A 12128-nucleotide genomic window follows, 5' to 3' on the forward strand; every position below is an offset into this window, starting at 1 on the left:
TAATGGTGTGATCTCTCTACATTGAAATACACCAAACATGGTAGTCTTGATGTAGGGAACTGAGGCAAGGTTTCCACTCATTTATTTCCAAAAGATATTCCTCATGCCTTTCTTTTGACATTCAGATGCTTTTCACCTTTTTGGACTGAAGAGGCAAGAGTCCCACTAGGACAATGCAGACTGATTAAAGTTTGCAGTTGCAAAAGACAGCATTAACCAGCTCTATTGCTGTCTCTTCTGCGCTGTTGTACCACTTCTGAATGATTTCCTGCCATGAAGTGTTTTATATCCTTTGAGGCGATGACAATGTCACGTAGGCCTTTGTAGCTATAACTGCTTCCACTCACCATTGTCAAAAGGCTGAACTGGATGCATTCAATAGGATATTGGGGATATAAAAAAAGGAAACACTTTTTTGTCTCTGTTGAAATGTTTCACAATATTCCAATCAGACTAGTGGCTTTCCCACACTGAATGCAATGAGGCACTTACGGGTGATTTTCCTGCAAAGCGCATCCACATTTACAATGCACTCATAAACATGCACGCAATTTTAAGCCATTCTTCACTCAGCAATGCAGCTAATGGATCCCTTGGTAACAACATCTGGAACATGCGTTAACTGTCTCTCTCTTTCAATAGGCTATACACGAAGGGGGGGGGGGAGATTTTGTCGGTGGAACACACTGAAATGAAATAGCGTTTCCCGAAATGTGAATATACTAATAAAGTGGGTGTGAAGTGAGCTATGGGATCGAGCCAGCTAGCCAATTGGAAGTTCTAGGTCGCAATTTAAAACCCATGCTCCTAAATGACCTAGATAAATATGTTGAATTTTCTTGCCGCACAAAAAGCTATCAATTATTCATAAAATGGAAGCTCTGCGAAAGCAAGGCATTTGGGGGGAAAATTGAGGGAATTGCTGAGAACGTGACTCAAGGCCACTTTTTTTAAGGTTTTGCTGATGCTAGTCTATAAACCTAAACATTGCAAAATGCGATTGAAAACGTGAAGACATCACACATGTAGACATTAATCACACTGGTTGGTGTGTGTGTGTGTGTGTGTGTGTGTGTGTGTGTGTGCGTGCGTGCGTGCGTGCGTGCGTGAGAGAGAGAGAGAGAGAGAGAGAGAGAGAGAGAGAGAGAGAAAGGGGAGGTTTGTGCGTATGTCTGAGAGAGACTGAGAAAGAAAGGGGTCGTCTCTGTGTGTGTTGAGGGGGTGAAAAAGACCCATAAAACCAGCAGCATCTCCTTATGCATCATTTGTACAAGCTTGCAAAAGAAAACACATGCTCAGGTCAGACTACTACAGTATAATGTAACATTATCATTACCATGGTCTCCAAATCCTTATTTTCCTGAGTGCTTGCAAGCAGCCATTATGGGAGGCTTTTCGATTTTTTTTTATAATGCATCCTGTTGTTGCATCTACAAGTAACGGCAAGTTATTTTGCTGTTTCTTGTAACAAATAGGTCCGGGTGCAGGTACAATTTGGCTGGCACCATTTATGCAAGCTTAATACAGTTGGTACCAACTGTGCAAGTGCCATCGGCCTACTTCAAAATTATAGATTAGTAATTAGTTGAAAATCAGAAGTCTCATAAAGTTTATTAATGCAGTTCGTTCTTTTTTTGTTGGCAACGCTTAAATGAGCCAATGTCGATGGCTCATTTGAGCGATATAACGACAGGCGAATTTGTGTGAATAAATGAGATATGACACAATTAAAGAAAATGTGGGATATTTACATGAAGGTAACATGGCACGTGTATTTGCGGGAGAACGATAGAATGAAATAAATGTGCGCGTTCATGGTTATTTCGAGCGTATCCGTCCATATCTTAATGGGAGCTTGCAACAATAGAAATGGATATTGGATGTTCGCTACAGCCAAGAACAGAGCTTGGAAAGTTGTTTAGTTAAGCTATGCCCAGTGACTACAGTTTAGTCTCGCGTATTGAATACTTGCCCATACGAGACGCATCTTCTAGTACGCTCAATGAATTCCTCAAGTTCCGGTCCTCGAGGTATCCACTGGCTTGCTGAACGGGAGTACTGAAATTCGATGTCCAAATGATTATGTGGGAATTCATTCTTTTGGGTTTTAGTCTAGGAATAATAGTCTTGTAGAGATGCAGAGACCTTGTTTATGTGATTGCCTTAAAGTCGCTGAAAGAGTTTCATAAGAGGTGATGAGGGTTTATAACGCCTGTGATACAGTCTCAGATGATTACGTAAGCGATTTACATTAAAACATCTGCATTGTAAGACACATTGACCATTATATGTGGGCATCTATTTCCATTGCTATCATTTGGCAGGTGCTCTTATCTAGAAAAACTTACAAATTCATTAGTATGATATTGGCATTGCTAGCACCACCTGCTCTACCTGGTGAGCTACAGGAGTAAAAAGAGTAATATGTGTAACCACATAAGAATTCACTTCATGCTTATAATATGCTGAAACCATATTAGATGGAAAATCTATGGGGAGAATATTGTGACTGTATTTTCCATTGCATTGTCACTGGATATAACCTCTCTCTTGGGATGGTTACATTGTTTGTCTGATTGGTTTTAGGTAGTGGACCAGAAACTGGAAAAAGATCCTTTAGGACCACACTGTGATTCTAGAAGCTAATTAACTAAGTAAGTTAGCAAATAAATAAATAAATATGTAAATAAATAAATAAACAGATGAACAAACTATCAGAGTAAGTAGAAAACTCATTGGCTCAGCTGAATCAGGATTCTTTATTGTGTTTCCCAGAGTGGCACTGGGAAATGCTAGCTGTCCTCGCTTTCCAAACAGAACCTAAATGCGTACCCATAGGACATCATGGTGAGAAATGTATCTCTGTCTGTGTGTGTGTGTGTGTGTGTGTGTGTGTGTGTATGTGTATATGTGTGTGTGTGTGTGTGTGTGTGTGTGTGTATGTGTATATGTGTGTGTGTGTGTGTGTGTGTATGTGTATATGTGTGTGTGTGTGTGTGTGTGTGTGTGTGTGTGTGTGTATGTATTTGTGCCTGCGTGTGTGGGAGGGATGTGCTGTTGTGAGAAAGTATCATGTCTAGCAGCCTAGAATATCTAGGTGACAGTTCTGGTTCCATTATAATGTCGGCCTAAGTTCAGGCATCATCATGGACATATCAAGATGTCAAATGATTTAGACACAGACAGAGTACCCATTTGTCATTCATTCATTCAAAGTGAATGTTTTTGTGTCATGTGACAAAGCCGAATTAATTAATGACTGTTAAATTGGATTTATTAAACCTGTATTTGTTTTAAATGGAACTGCCATTCTCAATATGCCTGAATTGCATTTATCACAAATTGTTATTCATACTTGAACTGTACCAGAAGAAAATCCATACTGTCTAAGAACTCCAAGACTTATTTCTTCTATGAAAGACATTAGCTCAGTGTGTTTCATGAACACCCATCCATTTCACTCTAGCACAGCACAAACAAATCAAGGAAGGTCCTGGCCCTTAGAGTGTGTCGTGATTAAGCATGCTTAATTATCAGCCCTGTAGCAGAGTGCCCATGTTACACGAGATGTACTGAACTGAAGTATACTGGAATAGCCTAAAGGTGTTTATTTAACCAATAAAGCCAATCAGTGTGTTAGCAGGGCAGCCTGTGCCATTAAATTCTTCTCTTCAGGAGCAAGGCTGGCAAATCATAGAGTGTTACTGCCCTCTATCTGTGGCTTGTGGATTCAAACACATCAAAAAGGCATCTCCAGATATCCAAGTATGAAGTGCTGATGTAGTATCAGTTTTATCTTCCACAGGTCAAACACCGAATGTGTTGATCAGTTTTGAAAATGCATTTACTTTAAGAGTATGCCAATATTTCTGTGAGACCACTGGGAAAGGCCATATTCAAAGGACATTTTTAAAGTTAGCAATGCTAAACTGTTATAAGTAATATTGCTGGGGCTTTCCATATTACTGACTACCAATTGTACTCTATTTGTAGATTTTTTAAAAATCCAAATAGAGCTACAACATGTCAGTTATTTTCAAAGTATCACGTTAATCAAACAGTTAATAAAGAATCCACTTATCACATCCACAATAGAAATGTACAAAACAAGTAAGATTTACAAAAAATGTGTCCAGTTGACTTGCTTTCTAAAAATTGATGTAATTGTCACCAAAGTTCCAGAAACTTGCACATTAAAAAATAAAAATTAAAAATTAAAAAATTCTAAGGCACACATTCTACAAGCACACACAACCTCATTCCATATAACAGTGTCCTAGACATTACTATGTTATGAAAATACATGCATATTTTGGGCATTGTTTCATGCATAATTAATAAAATATTCTTCATTCAATTTAACTGTTAGCTATGTGGTTTCACAATAGTGAATTTCAGAAATTCATAATTTATTGTCACCACAGCAGCACAGCACATCTTCAGCAGAATATTTGTACTGAGTGGGGAAATTGCATCAGTGGAGTATCTTAATTGCAGTTCAAATAATCTTTCACGATCAGTGCAACAAGTTGAGTCAATGCTCTACTAAGGTTGCTAGGAATTGGTTGCAGTGTGCTCAGGACCCCACAATAACAGTAACATCACATACAAGACAAAACATTCCAATAAATCAAAACAAAAAAGACATAAGTGATAAAATGTCAAGTGCATATAAGAATAAAGCATTAACTAAAATACAATTACTAATTTAGGAAGTGGACAGTGGTTAAATGTGTGCTATTTCCAAGTCCTGGAATGTATTGATCTGAGTATTTTTCCCGAACGGAGCTATTCAAACAGATAGTGAGCTGGTTGGTAAGGTGTTTACTTTTTTTGTTGTTGTTGTTCCAGTTGTATGTGAATGGAATGAATTTCAGAAAGAGCTGGCAACTGAATTCCAATAATCATAGAAGCTATGTGCTCATTTTTTTCTAGCCAATTCCTTCCTGGGCCATGATGCTCCTGAACCAGACTGTTAAAGAAAAAGTAGGTGCAGATCCTATTACTGCATTTCAGAACTCATCACCCTACATTTCTTGAGTTTCCTCAAAAAGAACAATTTTGGTGAGCTTTATTACTAATAGAAGTAGTGTTGGCCATTTTAGTGAAGAGGACCTACCTGCCTGCCTACCTACCTGCATTAGCTTCTGGCCACTGATAAAGGCAAAGCTCTTTCCTGTGTATCCTAAAGTCTATGATTATCTCTCTAGTTGTATCCATAGTCAGTTGCAAACTGTGGTTATAACACCAGTCAATCGTGGGTAAACTCCTCTTGGCAGGCTGTTTTATCATTAGCAAAAACATTCCCAACCACTGTGGTGTTCTCAGCAAACTTGTATAGTCTTACAATAGCCACATTGAGACAATTATTTATATATAAAGAGAATAACAAAGGAGACAGTACACATCATTGTCAGACTCCTGAACTGATGTTCAAGGGTTTTGAGTATATGTGATTTGATTTTAGCCATCTGGATACTATGCTGAAGAAAGGGTAAGACCCAAATGGCTAGTGCTTTTTGCACACTTAATTTGAGGATTCACAAAACAGTTAAAAGCAGAGCTGCAATCAACAAACAAAATACATGTGTAAGAGCCAGGGATCTCAGGAAATGTTTTTTAAGCAGTCCCTCAAGGTTCTGAAATCAGCACTGATTTGGCTCAGGCTGGTTGAAGACCGGGAAGCTGGCCCCTTAAGAAAATGTGTCGCCATGGTTGCACAGACCGGAAGAAAAGCATGTGCCTGTAAATGAATGTTTGCATACAGAATGACGCTCAGAAGAGTTTTGTAGCTAGCTAGCCTTATATTACGTTACGTATATTCATTTGCATATTAAACATCTTTAGTGAACATAGAATGCAAATATATTGTACTAAAAGACTAGGTCCACAGCTTTTCCACCTTAGGCAGTCACTTTAAGATCAAGGGAATCCAAAGTAGCTAAGATAGGTAAGTCGATAACCTAGCTAGGGTTAGCGTTCGCTAACTAAATGTTGCAAGACGAACTAGTTAAGAAACCTGGCTGGCTATATGATTGCTATATGATTGCTAGTTCTTTGTAAAATTATTTGTTCTAATGTAAAATTCATTAGCTAAGCTACTGCGGTTCATTAGAGTATTGCTATACATGTTTCTTGGATCCGCTAAGTGTTGTTCGCGTAGCTAGCTAGCTTGCACGTATGTTGTCATTATTGCCCCTGGTGTTAGCAACCGTTTGATAGCTGAATATTTAGTCAAAAATAACTTACCTGCTACTAGAACTGCCTCCTGGTGCTTATGAACGTTACACTCTTAATAATCTTCCTCTGGGAGTCAGTGTAACTAATTGTTGGCTTTAAAAACCTGAGTACACTAACCTTTTTATTTTGCGACACGTTCAGTTTTTCACCATGACTGGCAATCCGGTGGACTGCACCGTGAAGTCCCCGGTGGCACTTAAAATTGGGGATGCTGTATCAGATTTATTCTGTCCGGGAGTCTATATAACGGACATCGTGCTGGGAGAGCCAGAGAACGCAAGTATTTATTTTAAACGTAAATAACGAGAAACACACAATGCTTTTGGGAATAGAGTTATTTTTAGGGTGATAGGGACGTTGTATGACTTGGCACATGGTTAGACCCTATTTGGGCAGGATGGAATAACTGCAAAACCTAAGGGACTAGGGCAATATCTTAAAAAATAAAAACATATTTTTATTTTGGTGTAGGAGACAGGCACCAGTGTTATAACTCACAAATGCAGTTTGGCTTGTTCTCAGCAGTGAGGGTTTTTATGGTCTGGAAAGGTGTCATTTCCACGAGGTAGAGGAGGACTTACTAAAATGTTTCTGCACCACAATAGGCTGCTTTCAGAATCCCAAGTGGATTGCACAGATCACCTAAGAGGCAGGAATTCTGGGTTTTGAAGTCACATAGGCCCTGAGTAGTCCAAGTGTCAGTTTAATAGCTTTTGATATAATTTTCCTTTGTAAAGTCATAACTGTAAAATACATGATGCATTTTTCTCATTCATGTAGCAACAAGTTTCTTCTAGCATGTTTGATTTTCAAAATGACTTTTGCATCACAATAGCTAAGTTCTTAAGTAATAATTTAAAAGTATTTTATGAACAGTACAGTAAATAAGCCTGGTGTCTAACTTGAGCTGAGACTGGTTTTCTGAATTAGTTTGGCTTTTCCAGTAGAGTACAGCTCAGTACTCTTGTCTGTGGCTGCCATTTTTTTCCATTGGTGATTTAGATACAAGAGATCTCCTTCAAGAACTACTACACAGCATATCTGACGGTGTGTGTGTTGAAGAGGGAGGGGGGGACTGCAGACAGCCCTGTGAAGTGGGCCACCTGTGTGAGAAATCACTGCCTGATGGCCAACCCACACACTGAGGGAGGGTCACAGGACTACTTCTCCATCTACAGACAGCAGGTCAGGCTTCGGTGTTGAGTGAGTGAGTGAGTGAGTGAGTGAGTGTGTGTGTGTTTGAGAGAGAGAGAGCCTGCCTGTGCATCCAAGTGTTGCCATTTTCTTTCTGTCAGACATGAAGCAAATATATGTTCCAGTATTTGACTGGTATACAAAGAGAGAATGTGTGTTAGTGAGGGGTGAAGAAGTAGGACTTCTTGTTGTGAATTTTAATTCTGCAATCCGTTGCTGAAAGCAAAGAAATGCTAGAACTGCTAAAATGACCCCACTTGCTTAGTGTTTACTAAAAATTTTTATTTTATTTTTTTTTGGTCATTCCAGCTACTCAGTTCTTTTACATCTCTTGGAAACCCATTTGCTCAGACTTTAATCTTGGAGTTAATTTTCTTGTGGGTAATTATCTCCTTAATTTGGTGACATCAGTCTCAGTGATGCTAGTATATGTGATTTCAAAAGTTGACTAATGCAATGCTAACTTGTCAGTATGCATAGGTGTATCTGTGTGTTAAATAGGCAAAAAAGGCTAAGTCCTTTGCAGTATGTGACGGTTAAATGCACACTAACACTGTAAGCCAGCTGGTCTAGAGCTGCACATCCCCAAGATCTGAACAGAGATGTCTTTGAACTTTAACAGCAAATGTTTATTTCTAAGACTTGCATGTTAGACTTGCTGTACTCCTTCATGATGCACATGTAACCATGTGAAATTACTCTGTGGCAGAAGTTACTCTGTGGCCAGGAAGACATCAGAGAATGTATAGAAACAGCTCGCTGTTCCAAGATGGCTGATATCATTTTTGAAGTAGAAGCCTTATCGCCTTATGCTTCATTGCCTGATGCCTTATGTGCATTGAAAGCTATGATTTAAGAGCATACATTTCCAGCAAACACTGCAAGGCAATGCAACATTCATGTTCCAAATAAGCCTTGGGTGTGATACTGGTACAGGGCAAAGCCATTTAATGGTTTAACTGTACATTTTGCAGTGCTCTGTGTAGGATCTGCAGAGGTATTACACTGTGTTTCTGTGTTGCAGTGAAAGAGGTCTCTACCAAGGACCTTAGAAAAAGCACTCTCAAGCTCAACCCAGTGAATAAACGGAAGCACTCCTCTCTGAGCAGACCTTAAAAAACCTTCCAGCAGCATCGGCTGCATTAAGAAAACATTAGGGCTTCCAGCGACAGCTGTCAATATGATTTTGTTCTTTGCACAAGGAAAATAAATCATTAATTTGGCAAATAACAGCCTAAACTAAACTCATTCAACTTTTTTTTCCTTTCAGAGATTTGATTTTAAATTACATGCAGTTTGTCTTATTTGATGTTAATTCAAACATAAACTGAATTTAAATCTATATGCATTGTGTTGCCTGCATGATGTTGTTCACTATGGTTTAATAAACTGGACTTGTAAGCCTGGATTTGACGCTAAATCTGCATGACTCTATTTATCAGAGGCTCCTTTTCTTGTGTGTGTGTGTGTGTGTGTGTGTGTGTGTGTGTGTGTGTGTGTGTGTGTCAGATGCTGACAGAGCCTGATAACGTCACTACAGTGAGGCTCATACAGCGGCAGCCTTCCTCAGTCTGGCTCAGCTTCGCCATTGAGGATATCAAGATTTACTCAGCTGCACATGAAGTAAGTACAAAGCAAGGGAAGTACCCCCCTGAGAAAGTGCCTTAAATGATGATTCCCTTTATGGATTTGAAAGACAGCAGATATGTTACAACCCCCCCCCCCCCACCATCCAATTTTTCTCCTTATTTTAATCATAGCCAATTCCTACCCATCAAGTAATTCTCCCCTGTCATATGATAAATGCCAACCAGGGAGGGTGAGGGCTGTCGCATGCTTCCTCTGAACAGCATCTTTCCAAGATGCATCTCAAGTGTAACACACTCAGAGAATGGCACTATCTGCCCCCCCCCCCCCTCCTCCCCATGAGCTCACCGGTTCCTGTGATTGGCCAGTGTCTCTGTAAATGACAGGGGAGAGACAGTGCCACTCCTCTCTTCCTGAAAGCACGGCCAGTTTTACAGTCTTAGGCTCCCGGCCACAGATGAAATATGTCACAATCTTAAAACGCTTTTATTTTGAGTTGTTATTGTACTGTCTTTTCCATTTCCCAGGACTCTGAGAGAGATGTTCCCTCCTGGCTGTCCACCATTACACCTGTTGAAGAACCTCTTGATTTGAATGTAAGTTTCAGTGATCTTTTGCATGTTCCTGGATTGCATCGTTGGCCCCAAGCTCTGCATCTTCTTGTGTACTGGGCTTTTGTTTAGGTCTCCAGCATATTACTGTCACTGTGTGTATGTGTATAATTTACAGTAGTTTCAGTAAGGCCTTTGTGGTCGACTGTAATTAATTCCATTCCCCTTTGCTTAATTACAATCACTAAGCTCCATTGCCCTCTGCTGCTATCCTTCATGCTCAGATTAATAGAATGGTTGAACTAGACAGTACCTCACAGCCCGAGGTTGTGACCAAGGGTGGCCCAGAGCCTAAACCGTCCAGGGAACTTCTGGCCTTTCACTCTTTCTTTAATTGATTTATTGCTGCTGTCGGCAGCGCGCTGATATATGAGCTACTGAGCCGGTCCCGCTTCATCCTCCCAGGGCCTTCCTGACCCGCATGCGGTGTCATCCAGCATCCAGCAGATGTGGGCCCTCACTGAGGTCATGCAGTCCAGCCAGACCACAGCATCTGTGGGCCGCTTCGATGTGAGTCATGGTAACCCATCCAAAGCTAAGATTATTCACTCATGTTCTATGGATCTTTCAGAGAGGAGTTAGTGCAGATAGCAAATAATAATATTCAACATCAGAAAATTGCATATGTATATAATTAATAAGATATGTCACTTTTAAAAAATTGTGGCATTGTTGTAAAGAAAAACCTAAGACGTATTGAAATATCAGTGCATCTCATAACAGTACAAGCTGTTGGACAATGGAGACCAATTTCACATTGGACTGCATGCGTATTGATTTCTTCCCTGAATTTATTGTGCACATTTGCCCAAGAATTGTGGCTGCTTCTCAAAAACAACGTCTATAAGAAGATAAGAACAGTTGATATATAAGATCTATAAGAACAGTTGATGCCTTTGGTCAGGAGATCATGGTGGTTTGTGTAGCACGACAATCACATTTTCTCATGCTTCTGCTAAACAAAACTTTCAGCAAGTCCTGAGACTGTTCACTACTTACACTTTGCAAAGCATCCAATAGCCATACAGAAATTGGTATTACAAAAAAGGGGTTGTAATTCAAAACACCTTGGTAAATTTATCATCAATTTCCTTCCTTCTGATGTGTTACTGACCAATGCACTTCTCCTTTCCTTCTCCACTTTCAGGTGGATGGTTGTTACGACATCAACCTGCTTTCTTACACTTGATGAAATGTGACTGACCGTACAGCGGTAGCCATGTTGCTAGGAGTCAATTACACATGCTTTTAGACTAGGCAGTGATAGATCACCATTACCATTAAATGGTAGGTGACCATGTATGTCATGACCTAGGACAAGTAATAATGCCAAAAGCAAACTTGGAAGATATGTATGTATGTATGTATGTATTTATTTATTTATTTATTTACTGTTTTGTTGAAAATTGTATACTGCATAAAGTCCTACAGAAAAAGTCCTTTAACTGCAAAATTAGCTCATTTTAGAGCATGTGAGCAGCATGTATGTATGTATGTATATATGTATTCAACTTTTTTCTAAATGTAAAACATGACCATTTTCTTCTGAATTCAGATTCCATTGCTAATACACTGCCTAGCCAAAAAAAGGTCACACACTAATATTTTGTTGGACCGCTTTTAGCTTTGATTACGGCACACATTCGCTGTGGCATCATTTCCATAAGCTTCTGCAATGTCACATTTATTTCTGTCCAGAGTTGCATTCATTTTTCCCCAAGACCTTGTATTGATGAAGGGAGATTTGGACCACTGCGCAAAGTCTTCTCCAGCACATCCCAAAGATTCTCAATAGGGTTCAGGTCTGGACTCTGTGGTGGCCAATCCATGTGTGAAAATGATCTCATGCTCCCTGAATCACTCTTTCACAATTTGAGCCCAATGAATTCTGGCATTGTCATCTTGGAATATGCCTGTGCCATCAGGGAAGAAAAAAATCCACTGATGGAATAACCTGGTCATTCGGTATATTCAGGTAGTCAGCTGACCTCATTCTTTGGGCACATAACTTTGCTGAACCTAGACCTGACCAATTGCGGCAACCCCAGATCATAGCACTGCCCCCACACACTTGTACGGTAGGCACTAGGCATGATGGATGCATCACTTCAGCCGCCTCTCTTCTTACCCTGATGCGCCCATCACTCTGGAACAGGGTAAATCTGGACTCATCAGACCAAATGACCTTCTTCCATTGCTCCCGAGTCCAATCTTTATGCTCCCTAGCAAATTGAAGCCATTTTTGCCGGTTAACCTCACTGACAAATGGTTTTCTTAAGGCTACACAGCTGTTTAGTCCCAATTCCTTGAGTTCCCTTTGCATTGTGCATGTGGAAATGCTCTTACTTTCACTATTAAACATATCCCTGAGTTCTACTGTTGTTTTTCTATGATTTGATTTCACCACATGTTTAAGTGATTGCTGATCACGATCATTCAAGATTTTTTTTCCAATCACATTCCTTCCTTGAAGATGATATTTCCCCACTGTCCTTC

At 39.8% G+C, this 12128-nt stretch overlaps 1 protein-coding gene across 1 annotated transcript; it reads left to right on the top strand.

Moving 5' to 3' along the window:
• The first annotated feature begins 5735 nt into the window (after positions 1-5735).
• Positions 5736-11283, top strand: nicn1 (nicolin 1). Its single transcript, XM_027001825.2, has 7 exons — positions 5736-5950; positions 6382-6516; positions 7243-7425; positions 8944-9057; positions 9549-9617; positions 10038-10142; positions 10780-11283. Exons 2-7 carry the CDS (start codon positions 6391-6393, stop codon positions 10819-10821), a joined length of 639 nt encoding a protein of 212 aa, XP_026857626.2. The 5' UTR covers positions 5736-5950; positions 6382-6390; the 3' UTR covers positions 10822-11283.
• Positions 11284-12128: the final 845 nt, after the last annotated feature.

This window comes from Electrophorus electricus, chromosome 20 (genome assembly GCF_013358815.1).
Source record: "Electrophorus electricus isolate fEleEle1 chromosome 20, fEleEle1.pri, whole genome shotgun sequence".
NCBI lineage: Eukaryota > Metazoa > Chordata > Actinopteri > Gymnotiformes > Gymnotidae > Electrophorus > Electrophorus electricus.

Excerpts from the sequence above, each read along its gene's own strand:
- nicn1 (XM_027001825.2), top strand. The coding sequence starts at position 6,391 with ATGACTGGCAATCCGGTGGACTGCACCGTGAAGTCCCCGGTGGCACTT. Across the intron at positions 9,058-9,548 it reads TTTACTCAGCTGCACATGAA|GACTCTGAGAGAGATGTTCC; the intron begins GTAAGTACAAAG and ends TCCATTTCCCAG. Across the intron at positions 10,143-10,779 it reads CATCTGTGGGCCGCTTCGAT|GTGGATGGTTGTTACGACAT; the intron begins GTGAGTCATGGT and ends CTCCACTTTCAG.